The sequence below is a fragment of the Girardinichthys multiradiatus genome, chromosome 12, assembly GCF_021462225.1.
Source record: "Girardinichthys multiradiatus isolate DD_20200921_A chromosome 12, DD_fGirMul_XY1, whole genome shotgun sequence".
Lineage (NCBI taxonomy): Eukaryota > Metazoa > Chordata > Actinopteri > Cyprinodontiformes > Goodeidae > Girardinichthys > Girardinichthys multiradiatus.
The window spans coordinates 3,886,275-3,904,353 of record NC_061805.1 but is presented as its reverse complement, the minus strand read 5'-3'; the positions used below and the strand labels follow the sequence as shown (position 1 = coordinate 3,904,353).

Below are 18,079 nucleotides of genomic sequence, written 5' to 3'. Positions count from 1 at the left end.
ACAGGGCGAGCATGCAGCAGTATGTGTCAGATACGGGCGCCTTGTTTGTTACTATATGCAACAAAAGTTTAAATGAAAACAGCAAGTCATCCTAGATCACTCACCTTGACTGTTCTCGACTGAGGTAACAGATTCATCTGCGTTATCTGCAGCCCAGGCATCGTTGGTGGTGTGCTGGGAAACCATGGACACCATGGTCTGCAGCATTTTCTCCGGGCTAAAAAGTGTTGAGTGAGCATCGATGGAGCGTTTCCGCGTCTCAGTCAGCCGCGTTATTTGTTCCATGATGGGGGAGATTATTCCAGCGTCTGGGACGGCAATGGTGCGACTGGTGCTGGTCCTCGGCTCCGTTGTTGGAGGCTGGAAAGTGGTTGCCGTTTCAGAGCCGGGACCGCCAGGAGTTGTCAGATCGGATATGATTCCAGCCGGGGGACCGGACAGAGATCTGGTCTCGGACGAAGCGGTACGAGACTCGCCGGTGCTGAAGGTGTCCCAGGTGTCGGAGGCTGTGCCGGGCTTCCTACTCGACATAGGCGACGCATCGCTGTGACTGATGCGAGGGGCAGATTCCGAAAAGCCAATGTATCCGTACAGAATGAATAGCAGGGCTGGGTACATGTACATCATTAAGGACATTAAACTCATGCTCGGTCTCAGCTCTCCATGTATAAGCCCCAGTAATGGTCTGTCTCAGACCTGGCCCTCAATGAACGCGTACTCCACCATTGATGTCCCCCGGCGGTGCAAGGCTGCTGTTTGTTACCGACACCGCTTCAGTCGCACTGCAACCTAGCTACCGACAAACAGCAGCCAATGGGAGCCCTGAAGGACTGTCCCTTGGAGCTGTTTTATTCGCTGATTGGACAATACTTTAACAAGGCTTAAATCTGTTGACGATTATCAAACGGCTCTGAGTCCAGCGTCAAAGATCATAATTTAAATACTCTCATTCATAAATGTATTGGTTAATTTTCAGTATTTTAGAACAAATAAGGTCAATAGTTATTGTGCTATACCCAGAACAGATTAGAAAGCATTTATGTCCCGGAGGTTTATTTCTTATGTCACAGGATTTATCCACTTTGCTCCCCACAGGTTGTGACAGGGGTTTGACATGTGCTGGCTTGTTTCAGAAATATTTTTCCGAATAGTCATATAAGATTTACTGATAACCTGTTTGTGCTAGTTTGGTGTATCATTTTAAAATATTCCGTTTCATGATATAACAACTCTGGAGACTTCTTCTTAACGGGTTGCTCAAATTAAATACTGCAAAGTTGTGTTTGAGATGCGTGTCTTCTTACACAAACATTCCCGCTCTAGACAGTAATTACACTGTAATTAATAAAAACAAAAGCAGTCTTTACTTATAAACGGATACTGTAAACAGTTACTCAGGAGACCTTGGCGCGTTTTAATATTTTAGCAAGTCAAGTTTATTTATATAGCGCTTTTTAGCAACAAGGCACTCAAGGCCCTGTACATAAGGAAAAACATTACAATGATACAGAAAATCAAACAATAAAGGTAACTAGAAAATTTCGGAAGAAATTTAGACGGGGCCTGCCTCTTGGTGCGTGCTTCTCGGACCGGAGCTTGCTATTTTTATTGAAATTCATTGTCTATGCTATTTTCTATGCTATTATCAGCTTAAAATATTACTAGTAACTCTGGAAGACTGAGGCTTTTATTTTGAAATTTTCAGTAAGCCTTATTTTAAATGGGCAACACTGGGTGAGCTCCAACATTAGTGTGAACCTCAGTCCTGAAATGATCTATTGTTTAAAATGCAAAGGCTTTTATTTTGTAGAGCATGTTTTGTCTTATTTTGAAAGTCCAGCATGGTTGTCCCTTCAGGTCTGAGTTAGTTCCATTAGTTAAATAGAACCCGCTTGCTATTTAAAAATCATTTTCGATGCACTTGTCAGCTCACAAAATTCATAGTAACTATGGAAGGTGTGGGCTTTTATTTTGGAAGTTTCAGTAAGCCTGTTTCAAAAGACCAGCATAGTCCCATTTCCAACACTGGGTTAACTCCAACAGTAGTGTAATGCCCAGTTCTGCAATGATCTATTGTTGAAAATGTAAAGGCTTTTATTTTGTAGAGCATGTTTTGTCTTATATTGAAAATCTAGCATGGTTGTCTTTTCAGATCTGTGTTACTTCCATTAGTTATATAGAACCTGCTTACTATTCCAAAATCATTGTGTATGCAATTATCAGCTTAAAAAAAATCAATAATAATTATGGAAGGTTGAGGCTTTTATTTTGGAAGTTTTAGTGCTCTTCTGAAATCATTGTGTATGCTATTATCAGCTTTCAGAAATTATTAGTAAGCATGGAAGGTTGATTAAAGAAATTGCCCTTTAGGGTTAATCACAGTTGTCTGGGTGTTGACACAGCAGTACATGCACAAAATGGCCGCCATGTAGTTGCGTCCTATGAAGATGGTCAAAGGGTTAGGGGTCGGGTCATGTTTAAGCCATAGAAATGACTGAAAATCAATGAAAGTCAATGCAAAGTCCTCAGAAAGATAGTAATCCATGCATGTGTTTGTGGGTGTGTGTCTGTGTGTGAGACACAGAGAGGCAGAAAGAAAGACAGAATCACATCCAGACATATACAGTAGGAGATACACAGAGCTATAAATAGAACAGTGAGGAATGAATCAGCCAATCAGCAAAGAGCGTCAGTGTAACTTGACACCTGCTGTTTCTCACTCACGCAGCACCTCACTCTGTCTGCCCCTGGCCTGGCTTTATAACATGGAGGCCCATGCTCCCGAACGACTGGCCATAACTCGGAAACCGTAGGGGCGATCGATGTCATTCTTGGACCGTTTTTATCAGAACGAACAGGAGAACATTAATATTCATCCTTTATTTTAAAAAATATAATAATAAAGACATAACACTGGGTGAAAAGAGAGGGAAAATGGAGAAAAAGAGAAAAATGCCTGAACATGCTCCCGAACAAAGTCGAATATCTCGGAAACCGTACATGGTATTTGAAATGTTTTTAAACTGTGGGCGACAGCTATCCCTCGTCCCCAATCATGGAGATTTTCATAGCTCTATGTCATTCACAATATAAAATAGGATGATGGAAAGAAATGCTGTCACTCATGGATTACTGGTCAAACTCTCATTGAAAATACATGGGAGGCCTACAGAATTCCTGTGAGTCTTGGTGATCAAGGGGGTTTTGACAGAAATTTATGAGACCTAGAACAATTTTGAAGTTATTGTGTGAAAGCAGAGGCCCGGCCCGACAATCTGACCGAAAATTGTGACTGTAGAGGGAAATCTGTGGCCGTGAGGGCCAGTTGAAACTCATTTTTCCTGGAAAAATCCCCTTTTTCTACACTCTAGTAACTGCCATCTCCACTGTTAGAGTGGAGTGTGATTTTCTCGCAAACTTTGTGTCGCTTGGAGTCTAATTTTAGCGAAACCGTAGCAGTTATCAACAAACCGTTTTCACTTCTGAAAAGCCGGCGGATTTTTTCTACAAACTGAAAGTCAAACTGTGTTTCTAGGTGAAAGTATGGCGATACAGTAGAGCCTCAAAAACAGTGAATTTTGAGGATTCCTTCGCCCCTGACTCCATTCATTCCTATGGGGATTTTGGGGGGGTGGTTTTTCGTAAATTACGTCGCCATGGTAACTCGAAACGCCAATGAAAGTAATAGCACACCTCCCGGGACCGAGCCGGACGTTTTGATGTATATATTGTGGGGGTGCGCGCTGCGGTTCGGGCCGCATTAAAGTGGATAGGTTTTGACCAGGTGAATAATAATAGGGGCCTGCCATAGAATCAGAATCAGAATCAGAATCAGAAAAACTTTATTGCCAAGTACGTTTTTGGACATACAAGGAATTTGTTTTGGCGTAGTCGGTGCAATACAGTACAAATTAAACAGTATAAACATATCTACAATATAATATAAATATATGTGCACAGTTTTAAGTGAGTGAGAGTAAATATAGAGCAGTATAAGATGCAAGAGCAATACGACAGTGCAGGTGATCATTGTGCAAGTAAAGCAGTGCAAGTAAAGCAGGAGTCCAAGCTGAGCGTTAATGTAACACATAGAGTTACAAGTTACAAGTGTCCTGTCAGCAAAAAAAGGGGGGGTGTGGGGGAAAGGGACAGTGTCAGGGTGGTTTCCGGGCTTTGTTAACCAGGCTGGTGGCAGATGGGAAAAAACTGTTCTTGTGGCGTGAGGTTTTGGTCCGGATGGACCGCAGCCTCCTGCCAGAGGGGAGAGTCTCAAAGAGTCTGTGACCAGGGTGGGAGGGATCAGCCAGAATCTTCCCTGCCCGCTTCCGGGTCCTGGAGGTGTACAGTTCCTGGAGCGACAGTAGACTGCAGCCAATCACCTTCTCAGCAGACCGAATGACACGCTGCAGCCTGCCCTTATCCTTGGCTGTAGCAGCGGCGTACCAGATGGTGATGGAGGAGGTGAGGATGGACTCAATGATGGCTGTGTAGAAGTGCACCATCATAGTCTGATGCATAGGAGAGCAGTGCATTGCGCAATGCACTGCTCTCCTATGCATTGCTATGGCAGGCCCCAATAAAGATATAAAGAGTCCAGTTTAGAGGTGAATAGTAATAGGTGCCTCCATGCAATGCTATGGCAGGCCCCAATAAATAAAGAGTCCAGTTTAGAGGTGAATAGTAATAGGTGCCTCCATGCAATGCATTCAATGCCTCCTATGCATTGCTATGGCTCCTATGCATTGCTATGGCAGGCCCCAATTAAGAAAAAAGAGAGAATAGAATGATGGATAAGAAAATGAAAGGAAAATTGGACTGAAAACTTTACTAATAATGTTTAGATGGCCCGGTCAAAGGCCACTCTAAACAAATACATTTTTAATCTTAATTTAAAGCAACTTAGGGTTTTGGCGCTTTTACAGTTTTCTGGCAGTTTATTCCAGATTTATGGAGCATAAGAACTAAAAGCAGCTTCTCCATGTTTGGTTCTGGTTCTGGGTATGCAGAGTAGATTTGAGCCAGAAGACCTGAGAGCTCTGGGTGGTTGATACTCTGACAACAAGTCTGTAATGTATTTTGTTGCTAAGCCATTCAGTGATTTATAGACTAACAGAAGTATTTTAAAGTCTATTCTCTGAGCTATAGGGAGCCAGTGTAGGGACTTTAGAACCGGGGTGATGTGCTCCACTTTCTTAGTTCTAGTGAGGACGCGGGCAGCAGCGTTCTGGATCAACTGCTGCTGTCTGATCAACCTTTTAGGCAGACCTGTGAAGACACTGTTGCAGTAATCAGTTCTACTAAAGATGAATGTATGAATTAGTTTTTCAAAGTCCTGTTGAGACATTAGTGATTTAATCCTGGAGATGTTCTTTAGGTGATAGAAGGCCGACTTTGTTACTGTCTTTATGTGCCTCTGAAGGTTCAGGTCAGAGTCCATCACTACAACCAGATTTTGAGTCTGACTGGTGGTTTCTAACTGAAGCTGTGTGCTAACTTTTAAACACTCTTCCTCTGGTCCAAATAAAATTATTACTTCAGTTTTGTTTTGATTCAGCTGAAGAACATTTTGGCACGTCCATGCATTGATTTCTTCTAAGCATTTACCCAGCGCTTGAATGGGTTCATAGTCACCTGGTGACATCGTAACGTATAGCTGTGTGTCGTCAGCATAGTTATGATAACTTACGTTGTTGTTTATTAAAATCTGAGTTAGGGGGGGATGTAGATATTGAATAGGAGGGGCCCTAAGATGGACCCTTGGGGAACGCCACATGTGATTTTGTGGTCTCCGATGTATAGTTACCTACTGACACAAAAAAGTCCCTGTCCTTCAAGTAGGATTTAAACCAATTGAGTGCTGTACCAGAAAGGCCGATCCAGTTTTCCAGGCGCTCTAATAAAATGGAGTGATCAACAGTGTCGAATGATGCACTAAGGTCCAATAATACCAGTACAGTGGTTCTTCAACAGTCCGCATTTATACGGATGTCACTGAACACCCTGACAAGGGCAGTCTCTGCCACCTGCGTTCAGCTTTTCAACACTCCTTTTTTTCACTTCTGACTGGTGGAGCACTTCTCCATGCAGACATTTTCTTCCCAGAAACGACTTTCACTTTAATTGGAGCAATTGAATCAATGATGTCCAAGATTTTAGAATGAAAGTTATCTACCAGCTCATCTACAGTGTTACAGGGCAAAGTGGAGGTAGAAGAGTAAATCTGGTTAAAGGTTTCAACAGCACCGTCCTTAAAGATGCGTTTTCTTATAATATCTCTTTGGCAAACAGTCACTGCAGATGATGCTTTCAAAAATAACAGAAAAGTGGTCAGATAGAGCAACATCAGTTACAGACACCTTGGAAATGTTTAGATGTTGCTGTCTGCTCTCACAAAGAAAATTGTAGTTTGGAGGAGTCGACTCTATCAGAATGGGAGCTTCATTAAATTTAAATAACCATGTTTCTGTTAAAAACATAACATTAAGATTGTGGTCAGTAATGAAGTCATTGATTAAAAATGATTTTCCTGACAGAGATCTAATTTTCAATAAAGCCAGTTTAAATGACTTAGTTGTTGATATTAACTCTGTGTCTGGTTGTACCTGATAGTTTATGGCTTTTTTGATTGTTTATTACTGTCTCTTATCCTTTTGGCTTTGTTCTTTCTGTCACGTATAAGCACAGAGATTTTACAACTATCTCCTATTAGGGGTCCAAGTTTTTCCTGGACATGCTCATTTCTGATAGAGTTACCACTGGGGCCCAGACTGTATCACAGAGAAGTGATTTGAAGGTCCTGATTAGGAGGAGATAGATCAGGAGGTGGTGGAGGTCTGCGGCATTTGGAAGATGTTGGTTCAGTAGCAGGGCCTCGGCCACGGGGGATGTTGAATGGAGAAGATGTCAGAGCCATTTGGGTCCCGATCTTAAGAGCTCCTTTCATATTATCAGAATCCAGTAAAGCAAAAAGCGGGCTCAAGTAAAAGAAAACAATCTTCGTTTTACATACTGTTTTTATTTGGTTCGTTTTTAATTGCGTTATTATATTGGTACGGAGCCTGATGGTGCATGAGTGTTAAACTATCAGTCCGCTGTAATGCTAACTAAATGCAAGTCAGGGGCAGTTGATCCATGAATGATGGTCGAGCTAATAGATATTCTGCAAAATACATTAATACAAATGATAGATAGATAGATAGATAGATAGATAGATAGATAGATAGATAGATAGATAGATAGATAGATAGATAGATAGATAGATAGATAGATAGATAGATAGATAGATAGATAGATAGATAGATAGATAGATAGATAGATAGATAGATAGATAGATAGATAGATAGATAGATAGATAGATAGATAGATAGATAGATAGATAGATAGATAGATAGATAGATAGATAGATAGATAGATAGATAGATAGATAGATAGATAGAAAGTCCAGTTGACAGAGAATTATAGTAAAGCTATGCATCATTCCTTCAGGACACAATTGACATTACAATGCCTTCCTCGACATCGCAATTGACTGAACTTTTACTGTAACTAATTATATGCGCTCTCTTTCAGACTCTATCCTTGAAAACTGGCTCAGAGTTTATCTGTACATAATTCTGGACACAAAACTGGTTCCATCCAGTTTGAGCCACTATAGGTAATTTGTCCCTCAGCCTACTACCTGACCTGCTGTGAGCAGTAAATTGTTGCTGATCTGATTCACAACCTTAGTGGTGTCTACCAGGTGTTACCTCTAAACAGTCCTCAGAGATATTTTTACACCATAGTTATGCTGCCATAGGCAGAGGCAGCAGGACGACATACTGACCACTTTTTCTTACTCTGCTGTTCCTTTATTCTCCGTTTATTCATTACTGTATTTTCTCTTTGTTTTTCTTTGCCAGAGAAAGTACTCAGTGCTTCCATGTTTATCTATCTCCTTCCTGTCATCTCAACCACCAGCTGATTGATACCAATGGCCACTCAACCTGAACCTGGTTCAATTGGAGATTTCTTCCTGTTAAAAGGGTTTTCTGAGACAGCTTATGAGCTTTAATTGCTGACCAAATGCAGCACAACAAAAATCAACAGACAAAAGCCAAATGTAAGGGGTAAAGCATAACAAAAGTGAACATAAAATATGCCTAAAACAAGTAAAAACAAGAATAAAACTTAGTTAATTAGCCTGCCTGATGTGCAAATGCAAAGTGTTCCACAGTTAAGGAGCTGCTGCAGAAAAAACTCATCACTATAAACATTTTTCCAGCTGAGGGAACGTAATTGTGCACATGGGTGCAGGAATTCAGACAGATAACAAGGAGCAAGACTACAGGTCCTTCTCAAAATATTAGCATATTGTGATAAAGTTCATTATTTTCCATAATGTAATGATGAAAATTTAACATTCATATATTTTAGATTCATTGCACACTAACTGAAATATTTCAGGTCTTTTATTGTCTTAATACGGATGATTTTGGCATACAGCTCATGAAAACCCAAAATTCCTATCTCACAAAATTAGCATATTTCATCTGACCAATAAAAGAAAAGTGTTTTTAATACAAAATACGTCAACCTTCAAATAATCATGTAAAGTTATGCACTCAATACTTGGTCGGGAATCCTTTGGCAGAAATGACTGCTTCAATGCGGCGTGGCATGGAGGCAATCAGCCTGTGGCACTGCTGAGGTCTTATGGAGGCCCAGGATACTTCGATAGCGGCCTTTAGCTCATCCAGAGTGTTGGGTCTTGAGTCTCTCAACGTTCTCTTCACAATATCCCACAGATTCTCTATGGGGTTCAGGTCAGGAGAGTTGGCAGGCCAATTGAGCACAGTGATACCATGGTCAGTAAACCATTTACCAGTGGTTTTGGCACTGTGAGCAGGTGCCAGGTCGTGCTGAAAAATGAAATCTTCATCTCCATAAAGCTTTTCAGCAGATGGAAGCATGAAGTGCTCCAAAATCTCCTGATAGCTAGCTGCATTGACCCTGCCCTTGATAAAACATAGTGGACCAACACCAGCAGATGACACGGCACCCCAGACTATCACTGACTGTGGGTACTTGACACTGGACTTCTGACATTTTGGCATTTCCTTCTCCCCAGTCTTCCTCCAGACTCTGGCACCTTGATTTCCGAATGACATGCAGAATTTGTTTTCATCCGAAAAAAGTACTTTGGACCACTGAGCAACAGTCCAGTGCTGCTTCTCTGTAGCCCAGGTCTGGGGAATGCGGCACCTGTAGCCCATTTCCTGCACACGCCTGTGCACGGTGGCTCTGGATGTTTCTACTCCAGACTCAGTCCACTGCTTCTGCAGGTCCCCCAAGGTCTGGAATCGGCCCTTCTCCACAATCTTCCTCAGGGTTCGGTCACCTCTTCTCATTGTGCAGCGTTTTCTGCCACACTTTTTCCTTCCCACAGACTTCCCACTGAGGTGCCTTGATACAGCACTCTGGGAACAGCCTATTCGTTCAGAAATTTCTTTCTGTGTCTTACCCTCTTGCTTGAGGGTGTCAATAGTGGCCTTCTGGACAGCAGTCCGGTCGGCAGTCTTGCCCATGATTGGGGTTTTGAGTGATGAACCAGGCTGGGAGTTTTAAAGGCCTCAGGAATCTTTTGCAGGTGTTTAGAGTTAACTCGTTGATTCAGATGATTAGGTTCATAGCTCGTTTAGAGACCCTTTTAATGATATGCTAATTTTGTGAGATAGGAATTTTGGGTTTTCATGAGCTGTATGCCAAAATCATCCGTATTAAGACAATAAAAGACCTGAAATATTTCAGTTAGTGTGCAATGAATCTAAAATATATGAATGTTAAATTTTCATCATTACATTATAGAAAATAATGAACTTTATCACAATATGCTAATATTTTGAGAAGGACCTGTATTAACAAGTAGACTATTAGACTGTGAAGTAAACTGGAAACCAGTAAAGGAAGGCCAAAGTTGGAGAAATCTGTTCATGTTTTCTTGAACCAGTTAAAACTCGGGCAGCCACATTTTGCTGCCCGAGTTCCAGTACTATGGAAACCAGATCCCCCCCCCAAAAAAAGATTACAATAATCAAGGCCAGAGATTATAGAAGCACAAATTATTGTCTCCAATTGCTTAGGGCAGAATTTGCTTGATTTCTGGCAGATGCCACAACTTAAAGAAACATGATTTTACCACAGAGTTTGAGTTGACTGTCAAGCTTCAGGGTATCTGAACCAAGTTTCATAAAGGTTTTTCACACGCTAGAAATGACAGTTCAATACAGGGGAGTTGAATAAAGCTAGCAGGTCTAAAAAACAAGACTTCTGTCCGAGCTTTCCAACTCCTAATGTCAGCAAGACTGACAAGGAGAGGCTGGACAGACACCCACCGATGTTCTTGAGTGTAAAATACAGTATAAAAATGAAATGTTTTGTCTCTGAAATCTAGCACCAAGTAGAAGAAAACACAATAAAAAAGAGTGGTGCAGTACATTTAACTCCTTACTTTTGTCCTTCCCATCTCCCCCATTTTTATTTATTTTTCCATTTGGTTAATAGATGGTGACTTTTGCAACAAAAAATAAGAAATAAATAAAAAAGTAAGTACATATGAAATGTATATGTAAAAAATATGGCCAAAAAATTAAGCAAAAGAAATAATTTACAAGGCCATTAAAATCATATTCAGAGAGAAAATCCTGAAGAGTTTATGGACAGAAGAACGTGGAATTTGGACAATCAATTAATGTTTTAATACATTTAAAAATGGAGTTTTGGTCCCATTTGTGAAGAATATGAAGTTTTACATCAGCAGAAGATAAGAAGCCTATATTGTGTACATACACGGATCTTGAATTTTCCTATTCATGTGCTGATTTCCAAATAATAAAAAATAAAATAGTTTGGCACAGGTGACTTTTTGCTCCATCAAAATTCCGAATGTAGAAACCTCCTTTGGTTACAGTTTTCATTAGCTGTGTTTAATGTTCTTCCTTATATTTGAGGGGGAGTGAGAAATTTGAGACATTTATTTTTGATGTTCCAGTTTGAATTCTAGTGACAGATGGCGGTAGAGGTAGAGCAACCGACCGGGTATGTGGAACGCCCCTGAAGCGTCGCAGGAAGCGCGCAGCAGTCAACTATTCGCGGTACAATGGCGCCGCTAGATTTGGATAAATATGCGGAGATTGCCAAACAGTGTAAATACCTCCCGGAAAATGACCTGAAGGTAAACGTGTCGTTCGTGAGACATGTTTTAATCAGACGTGTAATTAGCAATGAATGGCAGCGCTGTCTCTGTGTTGTTGTTCCCAGGAACAGAGTAAGAAGGGACGTTAGCTTCTTGTAGCTGATGATGCTAGGCTGCTGTTGTGGACCGGAAGTAAGAACTGTGCAGTCAACAGTTTATCCAAAGCGGTACCGAGTCAGGAGTGCATGTCAATGTTATGTTACACAGCTGTTCTGTTTGTTTCCTGACCGGATGTTGCTAGCAGCACTGTTTCACATGTAGACTAACTTTTTCTCTCATGCTGGGCTGATAATAGTAATCAGACCCGGTCGCCCACCTGTCCTGGTCATATTTTTAGTACTACAGAACATCACAAGACGTCGTAAGAAACAACACGGATGTACATTGCTTTGCAAAAATAATCATTCCGCTTTACGTTTTCGCCATTTCTTTTGTAAAACAGCTCAAGCTCAGCCATGTTGGACTGGAAGTGTTGGTGAACATCAGTATTAAAGTCTTGCCACGGATGCTTAATTGTGTTTGGTTCGGATTTGGACTGGCCCATTCTATCACACCATTATATTCTGATCCATTGTAGCGCTGCTTTTATGTTTAAGGTTGCTGTCCTACTGGGAAATGACTCTCCTCCCCAGTCTCAAGTCTTTTGGAGCCTCTAACAGGCTTTCTTCCTGTCCCTGGTGAAGAAAGGTGTCATCTCAGACGATGCTGCCACCTCCATTGGAAATGTGTTCTGGATGATTGATACAAGTAGTTTTTGGCCAAACAAGTTTTTTTCCATGTAGGCCAAAAACGTCAGTCTTGGTCTGTTCTGACCAGAGCACTGTGTTCAGGTGCTCCTACATTGTTGTGGCATACTCCAGACTAGACTTCCAATGTCTCTCTTTAAACAGACTGTTGCAGAAAGGCCAGATCTGCAAAGTGGTTGACTAAGAGTTGTCCTGTCAACAGATTCTCCCACCTTTAGTTCAATTCAATTTTATTTATATAGCTCCAATTCACAACACGTCATTTCAAGGCACTTCACAAAGGGTTTGGAATGGTGCGGGGTTGTTGGGGAGGTTACAATAAACTTTGGATGTTGTGGATCTCTGATCAATATCTCTGGTCAATGTTACCAGTCCGTGTTTCATATTTTCTGAAATATGAGCCTGGCACACTGAAAACAGACTTTTACTTTTGCCTTTTAAAATGACACACTTGATGACACAATTGATGAAGAATTGAGGTGTTGTGTAAAACTGTAAAGATAATAGGTTTTTGAGGATGTACCCAGTCTGTTGACAACAGTGAAGTTACTTCTCCCACTTGACAAACACTTATGTATGTCACTGATGACAACTTTAAAACTGTGAAGCTTTTCTTTTGTTTTTCTGTTTTGTTTACGTTGATATCTCCAGCCCAGCAGGGGGCCCTAAGTGGCTACATAATACATTTATGCCATGGACTGACTGACAGTCTGTTATATCACATCTGCTCTGTTACTGTTGTTTTTTCTTTGAATGGCTGACTAGCATCAGATACAGGTAACCTTTCACCCTGCTGACAGCACTTCCTGTGAGTGCAGGTGAAGGTGCATTAGAATGATTCTGATGCATTCTTCCCTGATTGACTCGACATCTTTAGGGCAATAAAAATCCTTATAAAGGAACAGTTGGGGCCTACTGCTCTTCAGATGCTTCCTAATTTGTTAAAAACCCTGAACCTTTAAATGGAATCGGTTTCTAACATATTAGAAGTTGTTCCTTTTAGTTTTTCTGCCATGATTATAAATCTGAAGGTACATGTTGATCAGCTGCAGGCACGTCTCTCTGACAATCTTTCTTTTCCATAGAGGTTATGTGACTATGTGTGTGATCTTCTCCTGGAGGAGTCAAATGTTCAGCCTGTTTCTACACCTGTAACAGTATGTGGAGACATTCATGGACAGGTAAAATATTTTCCAGAAATGAATCATACTGGGTTATTATTTTGTTGTAAATAGTTTCTGGTTGCAGTTTTTGCAAATAAAATGTGAAGTTCTTGTGCTTGTGTCCTAGTTTTATGATTTATGTGAGCTGTTCCGAACTGGCGGCCAGGTTCCAGACACCAATTACATCTTCATGGTTAGTTTGTTTCTATCTGATCAAACATCAGAAGCATGATGCTTTGAGATAGCGTAACAAGCCTCTGTTGTCTGTAGGGTGACTTTGTTGACCGAGGATATTACAGCTTGGAGACTTTCACCTACTTGCTGGTGCTGAAAGCCAAGTGGCCCGACCGCATCACACTTCTGCGTGGAAACCATGAGAGCAGGCAGATTACACAAGTCTATGGCTTTTATGGTAAGATTGGTTTAATGGAAAATGATGAACATCAACTGCCAACATCCTAAACTCTGATGGAACGTTTCATGTTTCACAGATGAGTGCCAAACAAAATATGGGAATGCAAACGCCTGGCGGTACTGCACCAAAGTATTTGACATGCTAACAGTTGCAGCTGTAAGTATGGAATATGTTCTGTTTTTGTTTTCATAAAAAAACAGAACACTGCAGCTAACTAAAAAACAATTTGGGACCCTGTTTTCTTGTCCTTGTCTGTCAGCTGATGGACGAGCAGATACTGTGTGTCCACGGCGGCCTCTCTCCAGACATAAAGACCCTTGATCAAATTCGAACCATTGAGCGAAATCAGGAGATCCCACATAAAGGAGCATTTTGTGACCTGGTGTGGTCGGACCCTGAAGACGTTGATACCTGGGCCATCAGTCCCAGAGGAGCTGGCTGGCTCTTCGGTGCAAAAGTTACCAATGAGGTAGGTGGAAACCATTACATGAATGGTTCAAATACTTATCAACGTTTAATACATATAATTAATACAATTACATATAATTTAATACATTTAATATATATAATCTATAGTTAGACAATGAAGACACACAGATGACAACTAGTTACTGTAAGTTATAAGGTTTATTCAGTCCTGAAGTGGGTTAATAAGGCTACAGTTAAAGACCTATGCTAATTATAACCTTGTCACAAATCTTAAACGACTGTGGCTCAGTAGGAAGAGTAGTCGTCTTGCAATCAGAAGGTTGTGGGTTCGATTCGAGCTTCCTCCTGCCATATGTCGATGTGCCCCTGGGCAAGTCACTTAACCTCAAGTTGCCTACCGATCTGCGTATCGGTGTATGAATGTGTGAGCGGTAGTGAGTGCGATTGGGTGAATGTGGCGCTAGTGTAAAGCGCTTTGAGCGGTCTGTATGACTGGAAAAGTGCTATATAAGTTCAGTCCATTTACCATTTACCATTTAAACAAGGCTGATGACATTACTTCCATTAAATCTACACCATTTAGGGCAGCTAAGGCAAATAATGTTTATCAATTAAGATAGAAATTGTTCATGTTTGAAAGTCCCTCATTTAGTTGAGGCCAATAACCATGGTTCAGAGAGGCTAGAAATGTTCTGTAGCTTTGTGGTAAACGGAGTAAAAAGAAACACAAGACTGAACTCACAAATAGAGCGTTTAGTTATGGATGACTAAAACGTGGTAATTCTGCAGTGTTGGAAATAATTGAGAAAATATTGTGAAAGTCTGGTATCACATTATTAAATGTTACCTGTAACACATGGACTTTATTTCTTTATGTTGTTCTGACAAGACAAAACCCCTTTGTTGCGTCTGCAAGAGTTGAACGCTAACCTTGAGTCTTTCAAAACACTGCGGGCGCATTGAAATTTGTTTGTTGTACACTGTTAGATGGTTATGCAGTTAACAGGTTTTACATGCCTGTTAAAAAATGTACATGATGCTGGGGCAGAGGTAGCGCACCTGGATAGGGATGGGTACCTTTCACATTTGAACCAGTATGGTACTGATTGGTACCTGGGAATCGATACCGGTACTCAACGGTGCCAGTTTTCTGTACATTTGTGTGTGTTAATGTGGTAATAAATGTTAATTCGTTCAATAATAAAATCTCAAAAATGTTCAATTAAACATATTTATTTCTTAATATATAAACTTTAATGAATACATTAAAACATCCAGCTATTTTTATTGTAACATCTCAGGTGTTTCAAACATTTCTTCAACATCAAAACCCTTAACTGACTACGGAGTATAAAGCACAAGTTAAAACTCAGCCATGTTGCTGGTTGGAGATGACGAGTCGTTACTGAAGGCAGCCATTGTAGCTGTAGATCTGAGACTGACCAAAATCGTCTCTTTAGCCTTGACAAAAATCTTGTGCTTAACCAGGTCAGAGTATATTACACACATACTCAGAAGAATATATAAATGGCTGGGCCCATGGTTTCCTCTGACTGCAGCCAGTTTAAGTTATCCATCTTTCTGTCTCTTTATCACATCTGGTCTGGTTAGTGGGGCGGGACGCCCCCCTTGGATAGTGGTAGGGTAAACGCTGCTGGTGCTTCCTGTGATTAGAAATATTCCTGCCGCTGGCCTTGCACATTGCATCACACATATTGCAGCGAGCATAATCTGCACTGCATTTTGAAAAGTGGAGGGAGTCATACTTCCAAGTGCTTTCTATCAGCCATGCTTTGTTGACGGTACCATCGGCTACTGACATCATTACGCTCTTGCCCGTGCAATGCTGTGTTCATGTCTGACATGGAAAAACGCCCACTCTACCACTCCCTCGGTGTCACAATGATGCGTTTAGGTACGGAAACATGGTACCATTTGATTTTACGTGAATCGGTACTTGGTAGTACCGACGGAATTCGGGCGGTACCTATAAAAATACGGAATTCGGTACCCATCCCTACGCCTGACACATGTACGCTGGCCGTCCTCAATGAAGCTGTCACAGTCCCGAGTCCCGGCCCCTTGACCTTTGAAACTACAGATGCAATATGGCCACGGTATAATATTAAATAGGTACATGTTTCATCTTCTGTATTTTTGCCTTTAGAAACAACAGGAAATTCCTCCACATCTTCTGAAGGTGGACTATTTGCACTTAATCATAATGTGGATTATTCTAAATATTAAAGCAAAACAATTACTTTGTCATTAGCTCCAAATGAAAAGTGTAACTTTAAAGCTTTGTTAACACACTAGTTGTCATCGATAGGTCAGCCATCAGGAAGATATTGCTTAAAAACACAATACTTATTAGCTTTGTATTAGTACCAGTATACAGGAGTGTTTTTATCGGACACTGTGATTTAACAGCTGTTATCCTTTCATTTGGGTTTAATGTGTTTAAAATGGAAAAAAATAGTCTTCTGAAGATTTTGATTTCATGTCGTCTGTAAGTATTTTTAAATGGCTCAAAGTGAGCTGGTACATATGCCCCAGTCCAGTGGCTTGGCCTGGATGGTATGATAGTGATTCAGATAGGTATGAGTTTGTGCTTTTGTAGAAAGTTCTAGGAACTCAGAACAGTAATTCATGTTTTCTTTCTCTCATTCTGCAGTTTGTTCACATCAACAACCTGAAGCTCATCTGCAGGGCACATCAGCTTGTCCATGAAGGCTACAAGTTCATGTTTGATGAGAAGCTAGTCACGGTGTGGTCAGCTCCCAACTACTGCTACCGCTGTGGCAACATCGCATCCATCATGGTCTTCAAAGATGCTAACACAAGGGAGCCAAAGCTGTTCAGAGCAGTGCCTGACTCTGAAAGAGTCATCCCTCCCCGAACAACGACACCTTACTTCCTGTAGACACTCTACAAATAGAGCAGCCTGGCCATTAGACAGAGGCACAGCACTTGTGAACCCATATAAATGTTAATGTATTTGAGTAAGGGAGCACTTCCTGGTGCCAGCTGCCAGTTTTTATTCCTGTCCATTCTGTCCATTTGATGTCATTATTCTGCAGCTTAAATTACACTTAGATGCCACAGCAAGAAAGGTTGCTGAGCATCACTGCTATGTTGCTGTATTAAAGAAAGGACTCAAATCAACTGACAATATAAAATCATATTTATAAAGCTTCATTCTTCTTTACATTAAAAAGAAGCAAATTGCACATGCAGTGTTGTATAGATTGTTTCGATGTTATTTTGTTATGGTGATGTATTTAGCTGCTGCACAAAAATCTAAATTCTGTATCTTCTCACTTCCAGGGTGTCATCATATAAACCTATAAATAAACTGTACGCCTGAAAGTTGATATGTCAAAATATGCTCTTCTCGGTTTTGTTAAAGCAGTGGTAACACCAGAACTGTCTGAAATTTCCAAATGTAAAGTCAGTTCTTGGTGGATAACATTTCTGTGTGTCTGTTTTTAAATAAAAAAATCATTTAGAGAGATTTAGACTATATGGCTTTGGTAAAAAATTGATATTGTCTCATGATTTTATCTTGAATCAGCCTTTTTATTCCACAAGAACATTAAAACTGGTGTGAAGGCATACATTTATACCTTTTAAGGTCTTGCCACTGCATCTGAAGTGACTATTCCATCAGTTTTAACAAGTCAGTTAGGTCCTGAAGTAGCAAAGAAGCCCCAGACTATCACGCTCCCACCACCATGCGGTATTTTGCTGCTATTATGCTGTTCTTAGTTTTACTGCCTGATTCAACAAGTTCACACCTTCCACTTTTAATTTAATCCACAAACTCTCTCTCCAGTCTTGGTGATCACCGAGATGTTTTTTTTTTTTTACAAATGTGTGGCATATACAATATAAATAACAGAACTAAGTCAGCCATCCAGTAGGAAGACTGAATTCTATCCCCGTGATGATTATTAAGCTTTCGACTTATCTAAAATCCCAATGTAGTTTGCTGGATTTATGCTGCCATCATGGAAGTGTAAATCAGGGCTGTCCGAAGTGCTGTCCGAAGTGCAGCCCAGAGGTAATTTACGGCCCTTGTGATAACTTTGTG

General features: G+C 40.7%; 2 protein-coding genes across 3 annotated transcripts in view; one reads left to right on the top strand and one right to left on the bottom strand.

The window, feature by feature from the left end:
- The window catches only part of si:ch211-158d24.2 (multiple epidermal growth factor-like domains protein 9), a 45,483-nt gene extending 44,218 nt beyond the window's left edge, over positions 1-1,265 (bottom strand). The window contains exon 1 of the mRNA XM_047382322.1: positions 105-1,265. Within this exon, the coding sequence (XP_047238278.1) occupies positions 105-645 (541 nt within the window). The 5' untranslated portion in view covers positions 646-1,265. The remainder of the gene's footprint in view (positions 1-104) is intronic.
- Positions 1,266-11,054: 9,789 nt separating this feature from the next.
- On the top strand, positions 11,055-17,500 carry LOC124878605 (serine/threonine-protein phosphatase 6 catalytic subunit). Of its 2 annotated transcripts, XM_047382649.1 has the most exons (8): positions 11,156-11,212; positions 11,299-11,365; positions 13,065-13,160; positions 13,270-13,335; positions 13,413-13,554; positions 13,634-13,713; positions 13,817-14,026; positions 16,661-17,500. In XM_047382649.1, the coding sequence occupies exons 2-8, from the start codon at positions 11,336-11,338 to the stop codon at positions 16,907-16,909; spliced, it is 873 nt and encodes a 290-aa protein (XP_047238605.1). In that variant the 5' UTR covers positions 11,156-11,212; positions 11,299-11,335; the 3' UTR covers positions 16,910-17,500. The 2 variants fall into 2 exon arrangements, with proteins under 2 accessions (XP_047238604.1, XP_047238605.1); XM_047382648.1 differs by lacking the exon at positions 11,299-11,365 and having other exon boundaries at positions 11,055-11,212.
- Positions 17,501-18,079: the final 579 nt, after the last annotated feature.

What these genes read in the sequence shown, in the direction of transcription:
- LOC124878605 (XM_047382648.1), top strand. Translation starts at nt 11,138, where the DNA reads ATGGCGCCGCTAGATTTGGATAAATATGCGGAGATTGCCAAACAGTGT. An exon ending in TCCCGGAAAATGACCTGAAG is followed by an intron (nt 11,213 to 13,064) that starts GTAAACGTGTCG and finishes TCTTTTCCATAG; the next exon opens with AGGTTATGTGACTATGTGTG. An exon ending in GTGCAAAAGTTACCAATGAG is followed by an intron (nt 14,027 to 16,660) that starts GTAGGTGGAAAC and finishes CTCATTCTGCAG; the next exon opens with TTTGTTCACATCAACAACCT.